The sequence below is a fragment of the Ursus americanus genome, chromosome 29 (genome assembly GCF_024610735.1).
Source record: "Ursus americanus isolate L20-20 chromosome 29, mUrsAme1.1.p, whole genome shotgun sequence".
Classification (NCBI taxonomy): Eukaryota; Metazoa; Chordata; class Mammalia; order Carnivora; family Ursidae; genus Ursus; species Ursus americanus.
Window position 1 is genome coordinate 4435675 of NC_142155.1, and position 14280 is coordinate 4449954.

General features: G+C 37.6%; 1 protein-coding gene across 8 annotated transcripts in view; it reads right to left on the reverse strand.

The window, feature by feature from the left end:
- Positions 1–1245: 1245 nt before the first annotated feature.
- Positions 1246–14280, reverse strand: part of BCKDHB (branched chain keto acid dehydrogenase E1 subunit beta) — a 206551-nt gene continuing 193516 nt past the window's right edge. For 3 of the 8 annotated variants that reach the window (XM_087856926.1, XM_087856923.1, XM_045804209.2), the window contains 2 exons: positions 3305–3453; positions 1246–1543 (listed from right to left, as the gene is read on the reverse strand). In XM_087856926.1, the coding sequence (XP_087713052.1) occupies positions 3313–3453 (141 nt within the window). In that variant the 3' untranslated portion in view covers positions 1246–1543; positions 3305–3312. The other 5 variants (XR_006780803.2, XR_015722235.1, XR_006780804.2 and 2 more) reach the window with 5 other exon arrangements.

The following is a 14280-nucleotide window of genomic DNA, read 5'->3' on the forward strand; positions in this document are numbered from 1 at the left end:
GTAGATTTTTGTATCCTCCAAATATCTGATAAAAAGAAATAGAATGCAGCTTTTTAAGTTGTAGTTTTAAAGTAAAATAAACATTTGTAATCATAAGAAAATATCCATTTTGTCTTTACAGAGAAAGGAAAACACTCTCTGACCCCATTTCTCTGATTTGTAGGGAGATGGATCTTTCTGCTGGCACTGGTGAGAACAAACTCTTCTGGAATCGATAGAAGGGGTGGCAGACCAGCTAGCACCACCTGCGAGGGCCAGGCCCCCAGAGATGGGCTGTCCTGCAAAGGGATTCCTGAGGCTGTTCAGGCCTTTCTCAAACTACAATGAAGGTCAGAAGAGACAGAAGAAATGGGGCCCTGGCAGTGTCCCCAACACAGAGGCTTCCTCTTGTCAGGGCCTTTTTTTTTTTTTTTAACATTTTATTTATTTGAGAGAGAGAGATTGAGAGAATGAATGGGAGGAGGGGCAGTGGGAGAAGCAGACTCCCCCTGGAGCAGGGAGCCCGACGTGGGACTCGATCCCAGGACCCAGACGCCTAACCGACTGAGCCACCCAGGTGCCCTGCCAGGGCCTTTTGATGCTGCTAATGTTGTTTTTCTTTTAATCTACGAATAACACAGAAGAAGATACTTGCTTTGCAACATCATGGCAAAAAAAAAAAAAAAAAAATACAGCTGTAGCAATAGCTTGGCAATTTTATAACAAAAGACAGGCTCATGCTGTCCAACTGCCAAGATCAGGAAGAGAGGCAGCAAGGACCGTCCTGCCCCACCATGCTCTGGAGAAAAAGTAAGCATGTCCCTCAGTGCATCTCTTTTTTTTTTTAATGTTTTATTTATTTTGAGAGAGAGAGACCGAGATAGCGAGAGAGAACACGAGCAAGGAGGAGAGGGAGAAGCAGACTCCCCACTGAGCAAGGAGCCTGACCTGGGACTCGATCCCAGCCCTCAATCCCAGGACCCTGGGATCATGACCTGAGCCAAAGGCAGACGCTTAACCGACTGAGCCACCCAGGTGTCCCCATCAGCGCATCTTATTGAGACAAGGGGGAAGAACCAGGAAAAATAACCCAGAAGTTTCGTCAACATAAACCATCTTAGCCATAAAGAACTACACTAAATATAATGAAGCTGCAAATCAGCATTTCTAAGCATTTCACTTTCATTCCGATTTAATTAACAAGTTAATCTATTACTCTGATGGAAACTCTTTTAGTTAGTGAAAAAAAAAGACACACAACCTGAGGACAGTCTGATTGTGCTTTATTGAATACTACCCCACGCCCAATATTTACAGATGTAATTAAATGGAATTTATAACACTACCAAGTGAAGCATTTTAAAAAGTTAATCTGAGACGCTCTCCACGGAAATCATCAATTCATATGTGTAAATACAATACAATAACTAATTAAAAATTTTCAGCCAATATCCAAGGTGGTTCAGTTCATAAAAACTCTATTTTCAAGAAGAGACAAGTCTGAGGAAATAAAAAGAATTTTCAGAAAAATATTTCCATATCTAGTCACAATCTTCCAGTTTCTCTGTAAAAGAAATCAATAACAGTTATAAACATTCTAGCCACCATGAATTAAATATAGATTTCTCAATTGCATGACTCTTTTCCTTAATGCCATATTTAGCTTGAAGGATAGAAAAACTATTCTTCTTTTATCATGTTTTCAATAGGTTTAAATATTTTTTATGTTTAAAAAGAAATACATATCCAAATTTAAACCAGCACCTAAACTCTATGGCCACACGTTATTATTACCTTGAGTCTCCGTTAGGGATAGTCCACGGAAGGAACAAGATGGTCAAAAGAGATGGTATTGCTCTAACTAGTCCTAACTGTGCCTTGCTGTAGAACCCAGTTGCTTTCACAGACGGTAAGAGGACACCAGACGCACAGGATCTCCCTCAGCGTGGCTGCGAGAACACCAAGGGCATGTGGACTAATGACCCAAGCTTACACCTGTGACGTTCTCAAAGCAGAACTGCAAAACATGCGGGGGTCATACTGGCAGATCGGGGGTGCATTATTTTCTCTATCTGTACAAATTTAAAGGTATCTCTCTGGTTTTAGATGGGCTAGGTTTACTCCTCAGACACAGAATTCAAGAATTACAGTATTTTTTATCTTTAAAAAGTATGGGCTTATGTTATTACACAGAGCCTATTCTCCCTTTTTCTTTGAAAGATGGCAGTTCTTCAAAATGTATTATTATTATTACTATTTTTAAGACAATCCTAGATATTAAAATGTAAATATCACATGTTAATATTAAAATATTAAATGTAAAATTTAATTCTATCTATGCATTTGAAAAATGCCAAGATAAACTATAGCAGTGTGTCAACGATGGCAACTTCTTTCTATATTAAAACCTGAAAACTGGGGTTCCTGGGTGGCTCAGTCGTTAAGCGTCTGCCTTCGGCTCAGGGTATGATCCCAGGGTCCTGGGATCGAGCCCTGCATCGGGCTCCCTCCTCTGCTGGGAGCCTGCTTCTTCCTCTCCCACTCCCCCTGCCTGTGTTCCCTCTCTCGCTGGCTGTCTTTCTCTCTGTCAGAAAAATAAATAAAATCTTTTTTAAAAATTAATAAATAAAAATTAAAATAAAAAAATAAATAAAACCTGAAAACTAAACAGGTTTTAATGATATTTATTTTTTTGCTGAAGAGGCAGATAAGCATAGAAAATCATAATAAATAAATGTCATTTATTTCCCACAACTTAAAAACATTCACTTGCCAAAAAGGATTCTGGAAATGGTGGCGGTGCTGGATTTTTCTTTTAAGTAAAAACTTCCCTAGACATAATAAATAGGTTTCCTGCTCAACAAACCTATTTTTAGATAATATAAAGGCAAATTTCATGTTATGGATCATCATATAATTTGAATTCACTGTAGTCCAAACCAATGGTGCCTAAAAGACCATTTTTTAATAACAGAAATTAACCCTATTCATGAACGATTCAAATGACTGATAAAATTATACAGAAAGGAGGGTAAAGTTGGAAGACTGGAGTAAGATACATCTGCAATCAACGGCATAGCGCATCTCCGTCTTCACTGATTGCTCCATGCTAATATATGCACGCATCTGTTTATAGGCACCAGATGAACATACAGCTGATGTGTTTCTGTTAAGTGTAAATATACCACTATAAATTTCAATTTTTTTCTGCAATCCACATTTTGTTCTGGAAACTGCCAACACACAGATGACCGTGGCTCTTGGTTAACGGCACGGTCACGCGAGTGACATATGCCAGCTTTGTCCAAATGCAGGGCTGACTTACCAACACAGTCAGTAGTTGATCATTTTTCGAAGGGCATCGTAGCACTTCCATTTGTCTGGGATGTAGAATGGCTCGAAAATGTGAGGAAATGGTGTGTCATAGCCACATACTCTTGATATAGGAGCCTCCAGGTTCAGGAAACATTCTTCCTGTGGAGAAGAATACAAACAGTTCACTTCAAGAATATTTCTTTTTATTCACAGACAGACATGAAACATTTCCACTTAAAATGTAATTCTATCCAAGGGCATTAAAATAAGTAAGCATATTGTAATGTAAAAAAGAAGGTTAAAAAATAAAGTAACACACAGCATGTTTGGCATGACCCCAGTTTTATTTAAAATGTCTTCATACATGCATGCATTTATGCCTGTACACATAGCTCTGGTTTAAGCCTCACTGGGAGTATACCAAACGTGTCGTCCTATAAATACAAATGTAAGGCATGACAAAATCGTAAGAAAATGTTCACAGGAAACTCTGCAGCTTGAAATTAGTGATGGCATATGTGTTCTCTTGTTTCCTGTATTTTTCAAATTTTATATACAATGGACATGTATTACTATCATAATAAATGTTTCTAATCACTCTACAGTCAGACTGAACTTCCAGCCAGTTACTTAACCATGTTCTGGATTCTCTCATGGCCAGGCTTTTGTAGATGCTGATGGGTCCCCGGCCAATTCCCAGCCCAAGCCCATCGCTCTTTGCCTGACTGATGTGTGCACATCTCTCAGATAGCATGTTAGGAGTCACCTCTGCTGGGAAGCCTTCCCTGGTGGCACTTCCCCAACCCCACACCACTGACAGAGGGGTTCCTGCCCTGAGCTCTCACAGTACTGAACTCAGCAAGATCCACTGTAGTTGCCCAATTATCTGTCTCTCCTGAGAGACAATGAACTCCAAGAGGCTAGAGGTCAGGTTCAAAAGTGCAAAATCCCAACCACATTTGAGGAATCCTATAAGAAATTATCTTCAGAAAAAAATTATTCTGGTGACAAATTCAAACTTGAAAATCAAATTTTTAGAGAGTTAAAAAAAAATCTAATGAGAGATATGTGATTAAACTGTTCCTATGAAAATGATATTGTTATCCTTCGCAGCTATCACCTCAAATAAAATCTTGGGTTTTTGCTGATGGTTGCCAGCAGGGAGGAGGGTGGGGGGCTGGGCAAAATGGGTGACAGGGAGAGCGAGATACAGGACTCCAGTTATAGAATGAGTTAAGTCATGGGAAGAAAAAGCAGAGCACCAGGAATGCAGTCAATGATACTGTAACAGCGATGTAATGGGACAGACGGTAGCTATGCCCGCACTGAAATAGCGCAATGTATAAACTTGTCAAATCACTGAGTCGTACACCTGCCACACTGTGTGTAAAACAAACAAACAACCCACATAACTTTAGGTTTTTTATGCATCTACTTTCTATATTACCTTGCTTTACAAAGGATTTGAGGTCCACCTTTCCTTACATATTTTATTTAACCGTATTTTATTTTATTTTAATTTGCTTAATCCGATACTTTAAGTTTTTACTTAAATTCCAGTTAACATTCAGTACGATATTCATTTCAGGTGTACAATACAGTGATTCCACATGTCCATCCATCACCCGGTGCTCATCAAAACAGGTGCACTCTTTAATCCCCTTCACCTATTTCACACACCCCACCCCCACCTCCCCCGGTAACCATCAGTATGTTCTCTATAGTTAAGAGTCTGTTTCTTGATTTGCCTCTCTCTCTTTTTTGTCTCTTTGCTCATTTATTTTGTTTCTTAATTTCTACATAAGAGTGAAATCATATCATATCTTTCTTTCTCTATTTCACTTAGCATAAATCTCTCAAGCTCCATCCACGTTGTTGCAAATGGCAAGATGTCATTCCCTCCATGGCTGAGTAGTATTCCATTGTGTGTGTGTGTGTGTGTGTGTGTGTGTGTGTGTGTGTGTATCTCACATCTTCTTTATCCATTCATCAGTTGATGGACACTTGGGCTGTTTCCAGTTTGGCTACTGTAGTATTCTGAAATTTTCATTTGAGCAGAAATTTTTACATGAAGGAATCCTGGTGCTCACTACCTATCCTCTGTGCATATCTCTTCAAGTGACAAGCATATCAGGGCAGAACGGGCCTGGGAACAGGACAAATTAGCATCAAAGAGATCCAACTGGCCATTTACGGACCTCCCTCTGCCCCCATAACCACTGTGATTTATAGTGTCAAACACCAGATAAATGCTGGTTTTTCTTCACAACAGGAGATCTTCATTAACAACTTGAGAACACTAGATACATAAGGTTTAAAGAGCCACCTACGAAATTCCACTACTAATAAGCTCAAAAAAAAATATATATATATATATATACACACACATATATATATATATGACAGATTGGCGGATTGTTTCTTGACTGCAACAAGTAATTTTAAAGGGTTTTAAATTGTTGACATAGGATTAACTCCGTTTTATTACTTTAGTTGACACTGGCTGTTTTTCCATCTTCATAAACTATCCATGGTCAAACTACGAAGTACAGAAAATCAAAGGTAAACCATTTCACTAAATGCCTTGACTTTACACCAGTTATAAAATAGTACTCCTTCAAACTTGGAAAGCCGGGGCTACAGAAAACGATCTGCCAGTGTTTGTGAAAATGACTCTTTTCAACATAACGACTAACATCATCAAACTTTTTTTTCCACACAGCAGTGCTCCCAGTTCCTCGAGAATGTTACAGTCACTTTACAAGATACACCTGTGTGTTTGCGTAGGCATAGAAAAAGGTCTGGAAAGTCACACTGGAGCTATAACCAGTGGTCATCCTCTGAGGCCAGGAGTAGCAAAGAGGTGAGAAAGGACTCTCCTTCAGTACTTTATATGTATTGTTTGAGTATTTACGAAACAGGATTACTTTTGAAATTAAATGACACTGACATAAAAGAGTAAAGACTCACCTTCTTGTGCGAATAAAGGTTACTATTTTATGTTAGTTTTATAACTTTATATGTAGCATTTCCTTAATTTGGAAACAATTATTGTACTTTAAGTGGAATGAAAAGATTCTGAAGTACTGTATATAAATAATGTAAAATATATTTTTAAAATCATGGAAGAAACTAATGATGTACTATATGTTGGCTAATTGAATTTAAATTTAAAAAATCATGAAGATAATAGAAAGATACATAACAGAGTACTATGATTCAGTTTTATAAGCATATGCCCTGACCAATTGAAACAGTCTGACATTTTAATGCTTTGCTAACTGAAGTATTATTAAAGAGACTTAAGTTATTCCTTTCCACGGACTTGTGTTAAAACTTCTTGTAAAGAGACTGGAAAAAAAAATGTTTGGGTCAAGCAGCTGCACAGAGTGACTTCCTACTGGACTGGTTCACACACAAATAATCCATGTGTGGCTATATGTTTCTTTGGGCAACCACCAAAACAGGGCAACCTTGTTCAGCCTGTTTTTTTCATACAGAAGCTACACACACACAAATATTTGAATCTCATTGGCAGACTTGTAGATCAATGTACTAGATTAATCCTCCAGAAAGTATCTATCTCTATTTTATACCGTATTATGACACTATTAACTATAGTAACCATGTGCCCTGAATTTCCAAGACCAACCTGATCAATTATAGTCTTCTTTTCCATTGACTGCATAAGCACACTCATACTTTAAAAACTCTGACGATCTTTGATTCAGAAATAGTAATCCACATAAAATTGGGAAGAAATAATGACCTCACCCACAGGGTTGTGGGGATTACAGGTCCATGGCCGGCACAGGGGCTAACGTGGGGGAGACCAGTTTCTGGTCTCTGTCCTTGGAGAGCTTGTATGTGGACCAGCTCAGACCACAGGGAACCGTTACAGATGTGAAGGTGAGGTTCCAAAGCAGATTATAGTCTAATATGTAACCAGGGACAGCAGAAGAGAACCCAGACGGGTGCCACAAGAACTTTTCTCCAGCTATTCATGGTCCAAAGTTTCACCATGGATCCGGTGAAAGACAGGTGTAAAGGAACCCTCACACCATCCCCCGGTAATGCCTACATACATTTTGTTGTGGTGTGTGCTGTCACATAGTCAGGTGCTTAAGGAGACACAGATATTCCTTCCAAAAGACCGTTTTGTGAAAATCTCGTATGTGGTATTTGAAATTTACTTCTGAATGTCTTTTTGTCATAATGAGAATTTTCTTTCTAAAACATGTTAATAATAGTAACCAGTACTTAGGATGTAGCAGAATGGTATGTAATGAATTATACTTTATCTCGTTTAATCATCTCACAAATCTGTGAGGTAGGTACTATATTCCATTTCACAGATGAGGGAAAAAAGGTAAAAGAACTTACCCCAGGTCAAACAGCTACATACACAGCCAGTTAAGATTCCAACCTGACTACCAACCCATGTTCCTAGTCACTTGTCTGCAAAGTGATTGTTGAAGATAGTAATAATGGGAAAAACGAAAATAAAATAGGAATTAAAAGGAATGGTGAAACAGAAGACAGGTTGGGATTGAGGTTTTCGAACAGAGCCTCAAGAGGCATAAGGGGTTAAATTGAGGCTAAGAAGCCTCTTCCGTGTATATATTAGGAAGGTAGAGGCTAAGACATGTGTAGAAGGTAAAAATACACACTTAAGCCTAGACGTAACACATAAGGCAATAAACAGGTGGTCCCGGGTCTCCGCAACCTCTGAGCTATCCTAAATGACTTAAATAAGCATCACTCAAATTGTTCATATATTAGCCATCTGGCTTGCTATGCATAGTATAACCCGAAAAGGAAGCTGACAATCTGAAATGATAATTCTAAATCATGAAAACCATAAATGCAAGCAAAATAAATTCTTTATTTGCCTATTTTCTGCAACAAAACAAAGTTTCAAGTGTCTTGTAGAGATTGCAGAGGACAGAGAGCTTGTATATTTTTTTAGCAGGTGAGAGAGTAAGTAAAAATTAATTAAAGAGGATCCGTTATTGTTTTAAGAAAACTAAAATTATCGATAGGTTTCTACAAATTAAGTGCACTGCATTTAGTCCTGTGTTTTGGTGAATGTACTGTCGAGTAGATACTGGGTGTATGTAAATGTTTATAGATTCGGGCTTTCGTGGGATCATTCAGTATCTCTCAGCACTCAACCGCATCTCCCCATTAGAGTTTAAGTACATCGAGCACAAATTCTCCCATCACAGGAGTTATTGCACTGAAAGGCACTCCTCACCGCGCCTTCAGTCACTCTCCACAAATCTTTTCATTGTTTTTTGGCAAAGCGATAGACTATAATTGACACAGCATGGAATTTGGAATTCTGTTCGAAGGGAATCTTTGTTTTCCCATGATTTAACTTCTCCCAGCCTCGGTTTACTTAACAGCAAATGAGAGGTATTAAAAATTCTATTACATTATCCTATTGTCTTGCAACTTGATTGTTACTAGAGGCCTACTTGCCTCTCTAGATTGTACAGGAGCGTATGAAGAGGACCTGGTTTCAAGCTTGACATAGCGCTCAAGAACTGCTAGGTTTTTGCTCCTCTCTTGAGATTTTTCAAGTTATAATAAATACAAGGTGTTTGAAATGACAGATCAAATCATCAGTGAAGAAAAGATTCTGGTACACAGAACAGTCAACACTGAGAAGTACTATCCCTAATAGCACTGTGCCTGAATGGCTGCCCTTTGTTGGAGACTTACTAAGCCTTAACAAATGTAAGGAAATACCAAAAATAAGTAAGTGCTGTATGAGGAAGGGTGGGAATCACTGAGGTGATGAGGAGCCAGGCTGCATGCTGGCCTCAGGGAAAGGGAGGGTCCGGTGCTGCCCCCTGGTGGGAATCAGGGAGCCTGGACACGAATTGCCAGTTCTGGGGGCTGGACCAATAGACATTGTGTGGCTAGATGAGGAAGTCAAGAGCTCTGGTAATGGTTAAAAAAATTCTACCTGCCCTCCCCCAAAAGCACATAATTTCCAAGCAATGCTACTATAGCAAATTAGGCTGTCAGTTAGCTACTGGATGGTTACAAGGAAAAGAACCTAATATAGTTGAAGGTAAACAAGGCATAGACACTTTGAAAAATAAGAGTCAAGAATAAAAGACCACTCAGTATCATTTAATTTACTTTTACATCAATCATTTGGTCTTTGTTTTTTAATTCAAGGCAATCCCAGGCTCAGATTTCTTTCTAGGAACAATTTTGGAAACATTTTTATTGAGTTCTAACGACAGAAAGTTGGAGACAGCCTACTGTGTAAGACCACATATTATTGTGAGTTGGAAAGTTGTGAAAAAAAGTTTAAAGGGAGATAAGAACACCTTGTCTTTTATGTATGCTCCTACTTTTTATAGCTGAAATTTTCCTGAAAAACTAATTTTTCTAAACATTCAATGGAAAGTCAGAAAACCAGGTTGCTGTAATGAGAAACAAATCACAAGTTGAAATAGGCAAACATTGCCTATGGGATTACCTGATAAATCAAAATTTTACGTTCCTCTTTGGAATAAGGAAAAACATCAGTTTACGGCTTAATTTCAAAGTAACAGCTAGGAAATTTTTAAAATTAAGTAATTTTAAATTAAATAATTTTTAAATTATTTTGTAAACAAAAAGTTCCACATCACATAATCATTACTATGCCACCAAGAACTCATTTAAACTATGAGAATATACTTTGTTTCCAAGAGGGAATAGGGTGGGGGTAAATTAAGCTATAACTGTAATGAGCACTGAATAAGACACAGAGGTCAGAGAGTTATCATTTCTTCTCTTGGAGAAAAAAAAATTAAGAAACAGCTTTAAATAATTTGTGGATGTGCTCAGTTTTAAACCTAAATTCCAAAACCACTGAGTCCTAATTTAGTTAATTTATTAAATTAACGATAAAACAACAGAGATTTTGCTTCTAAGTTCAATTAGTCAACGAGAAGTCATAATGAGCAGTTCAAGAGTTAAACTCTAAAAATATGAAAAAAAACCCCAATATACCAAATGATGCAAACTTGATAGCAATAAAGTCAATGAACTTAGAGACTTCTATTCTGATTATAGGCTGAACAGTCTTATCTATGTAAGGCTAGACATCCCCCAGCTTCCCAATGCAATCAGAGAATATTTGTTTTAAATCTGCCATGCAAACTTGCCCATAGCCAAAACATGAGCTTTCGCAGATGAGAAAAAATGATTCTGGTGTCTTGAATCACACTTCCTTAGAAATGAGTCACAGAAACCTGCGAGGGCACTATGCCAGCAGCTCCAAATTAATTTCATGACTGAATTAAATAAATACAACTCTTACCAATCTAAAATATTATTTTTCATTGCAGCTAATGGTTTAAATAGTATGTTATCATGTTTTTAAAACTTAGCTTAGAAGAGTATTAGGCTGTACCAAGTTTCCACATAGCACAGACCTATGAAATTAATTCTTCAGACAGCACAGTCCATCATCTGCCCTCAGACATCTAAACTATGCTTATTTTATTTTTCTGATACCCTCTGCACAGGAGATGCATTCAACAAACACTTGTTGATATGAAGTCTCTCACTCTGAAAATACAGTGGAACCAGTGTAACTAAGCGAAACAGTACACTAAGGATATCATTTTATCCAGTTTTCTATAACACCTAAAACACTGCAGTCAAGCCCAGCTATTTCAGCAAAGCTTCTATGTAAAAATCATAATCTTGACTAAATTAAAAGCTGAGATCTCTTATTTAACTTCACTGAAATGTCTTCAGTATCTGAGGACTTTAAAAAAAAAATTCCATTCCTTCCTCTTTAATGCAAATTACTGGCAATCTGGTACAATTTTTGTTTTCTACGATTTCTTTAGCTAAAGAATGGAACTGAATTCTAAATTAGGATTTTCATTTAAATTCAAATTCCATTTTTAAAATGGAAGCTAATCTTCTGAAGTTAGAAATATTATTTCTGAACTAAATGGGCTTCCCCAGATACAGCCTAGCTACCTAAAACAAAGTTGGAGTATATTAAAACATGCACAGAAATGATTCATGGCTCGAATTCTATAGTTGTGTCAGAATATAAACATGTTAATATAAAATTATCTATGAATCTCAATAGATTCACTGTAGAAACTGAAGTAGAACAAATTTTAAAATCAAAATGTAACATTCAAATCAACGACTTATTACACACTAGGGATTTTTTCTCTCAGAATGATGGGTTTGTAACTTTCACTGTCTTAAAATCAGAAATAAGTGAAAGTAAGTGATAACTCATTTCTATAATTTATAATGTTATCTCAGATCACTTTTTAAGAAAGTACGTAGTGTTCATTATGGCCCAGGGACGGTGCTAACTACTTTATAAATACTAACTCATTTCACTTTTCATAAAAACTAAATTAGCAGCCGCAAAGGTAAAAGTCGCACCCCATCCAAACCACTTTGGTTTTCCAGGTAAAACCTGTCCAGGTTTGGTTCCGCTTTCCAGCTTCTCCCCGACGCGGTCTTGAGCTGAGACCCGCAGCTGCCGCGCCTCCTTCACCTGAAAGGCACGGCAAGAAACAGCAGCTGAGAAAGCCCTCTCTCCCTTCAATCCTCCTGCCCACAAACATCGTGTTTGTTTGCAGCCCTCAGTCTCCAAAGATGTCCTGAGGCTTTCAAAGTTCAAAAGCTAAAGTTAAAGTTCTTTTCAGACATCCATGGACAAATTCTGACATTTGCAACGTACTGTGGCTACAATGCTTTTGTTAAAATAATTTATATTCAATAGAGGGGGGGAAAGGCAATGCTCTCAAATTTCCACAGACGCTGAAGCTTCTCAAATTTTATAGTTCAGAATTCTTCCCTATAGAAGCAAGCATCGGCCGCAGCAAAGTCGGAAAGTGGGATTTCCTGAGAATGCTGGTGCATAATGATAAACATAAGCGACCTGCTGCACTGGGGTCATCTCGTGAACAAACTGCTCTCTGTCAGGTAGGATTCTTGCTTTGTTCGGCAGCAGGAAACTTCAAATACTCCTTTTAAGCAACTTGCGATGCTCGGACAAAGCACTCAGTTTTTCTGATTGTTGTTTTTCCATACAATTAATCCTATAGCATTCTCACACCACCAAACGGTGCTCGGAAGGCAGAAATCAATCCTGGCTGAAGCCACCTGAGGATTCTTTTGTCTCGTGACACAGAAAATATATTCTTTTAGAATTTGGGAAACTGAACCTGCACTAGGAAAATTTCTATTAGGATTTGTCACTGTCCCCATTCTGCAACCTGATTTTAAGTTTCAAGGCTGGTCACAAAACGAAACTACTAGAATAAAGTGATTTCTCCCTATCTGGCACCATCTTTCTAAAAAGTTTGAGAAGCCGGATAAAGAAATGATGGCTAAAATATCTGCTATTGTACGAATGATCTCTTGTTACAATATAAAATTTGGTTTTTGTTACTGCTTTTTCCTTCTCTTTAAATATGTCAAATTTCTAGTTTTATGTTTACTTTATGTTTAAACGCTAAAGCAACTTGCTAAATGTAAAAAAGGCAAGGGCAAGGGAAAAGATCAACTTTATTTTATCTACATAATGCCAAAAGAGACGTGTCAGTGTTTTTACTGAAATTAAACACTTTTTTTTTTTTAAAGTTAATCTTGGGTGTCATAGCAACATAGCCTTTAAGCTTGGTTTTGCTGAATGAATAAATCAAACCTCGTTGTTTTTCAGCAATTTAATTCTGGTCACTAGATCACTACAATTTTACTACGAAAAGCACAGCAGAAATAAATGGTCTAAGGCTATCATCAATTATCAGGGAGATGTAGTCAAAAATTTGTTAATTGGATCCCAGCAGTAGCAGCACTCCCAAAATTTAATAATCAAACAAATTAACAAAGCAAACAAGTTGTGGGCAGGGATCTCTGACCTAAGTAAGAAAAGGCTTGTTAGTGCTCCCATTATTTACATGCACATGACTTCTACTAATACAAGGAATTTAACCTCTTCATTCAACAAACCTAGCACTTGTAATTATTATCTGCATCCAATTAAAATATAATGCAGAACCCAAAATATGTTTTTCTCTTTGCAGCATTTACATACCTATGTTTCTACCTTTAAAGTCGGTTAATATTTCTTACAAAGAAGCTTTTCAGATTAAATGTCTATGTATTTGCATATGCACATTTTCAGAATTTCCAGAATCAAGAGATATTTCAGAATTAGAGGAAAAATACACGCGCTTCCTTTTTAATGCCCATAATTGGGTAAATATGTGTGCTGATAAGATGAACCTAATTCTCACAAAGTCTATATTGCACACTCACTGTGGACAAACTTCTAATCAGCCTGATAAAACCATAGATACACTAGTGAAAGGTGGTTAGTAACCAGGACTTGGTTCTGGATACTTTTATAGTTAAGTGCAAAAATATAATATTAAAAATGCCAAAGGTACTGTTTTTAGATGAACTAAATTTATGTATTTTCTATAAAAGGGTGATGTTCACACAGTTTATTTAGATGGACCAAAGCATTTACTTACTATTTTTTATCTACTTATTTGAGGATGAACTCTACAAAAATTCAATCAGGTCCCTCAGGAATCAGGCTAAAACACACAGCATGGATTCCCCCCCACCAGAGATCAGGGGAGTCTCCCTATTGGTCACATACCACAGACAAGGATGGGCATAAGCACACACGGGCACAAACAAGTGATTCTGTGTAATCAACAAATCCTGGTGAATATCCTGGGAAACATCATGGAGGCCTACCAGGAAAGAAATGTATTTGTCTGTATGCCTATCACTTCAGAAAAAGGAATATGTACACGCATACAGAGAACAAACAGCCAGACATTAACTGAATAGTAAACAAAGAGACGTTCTTACTTAATAACAAACAAGTACAATTGTTTATATAGTCTCAATCCTTTCAGCCACTCTGTGGAGTGGTGACGCGCGAACAGAGGCTGGCAGAGGTTGAGTGAGGTGGCCAAG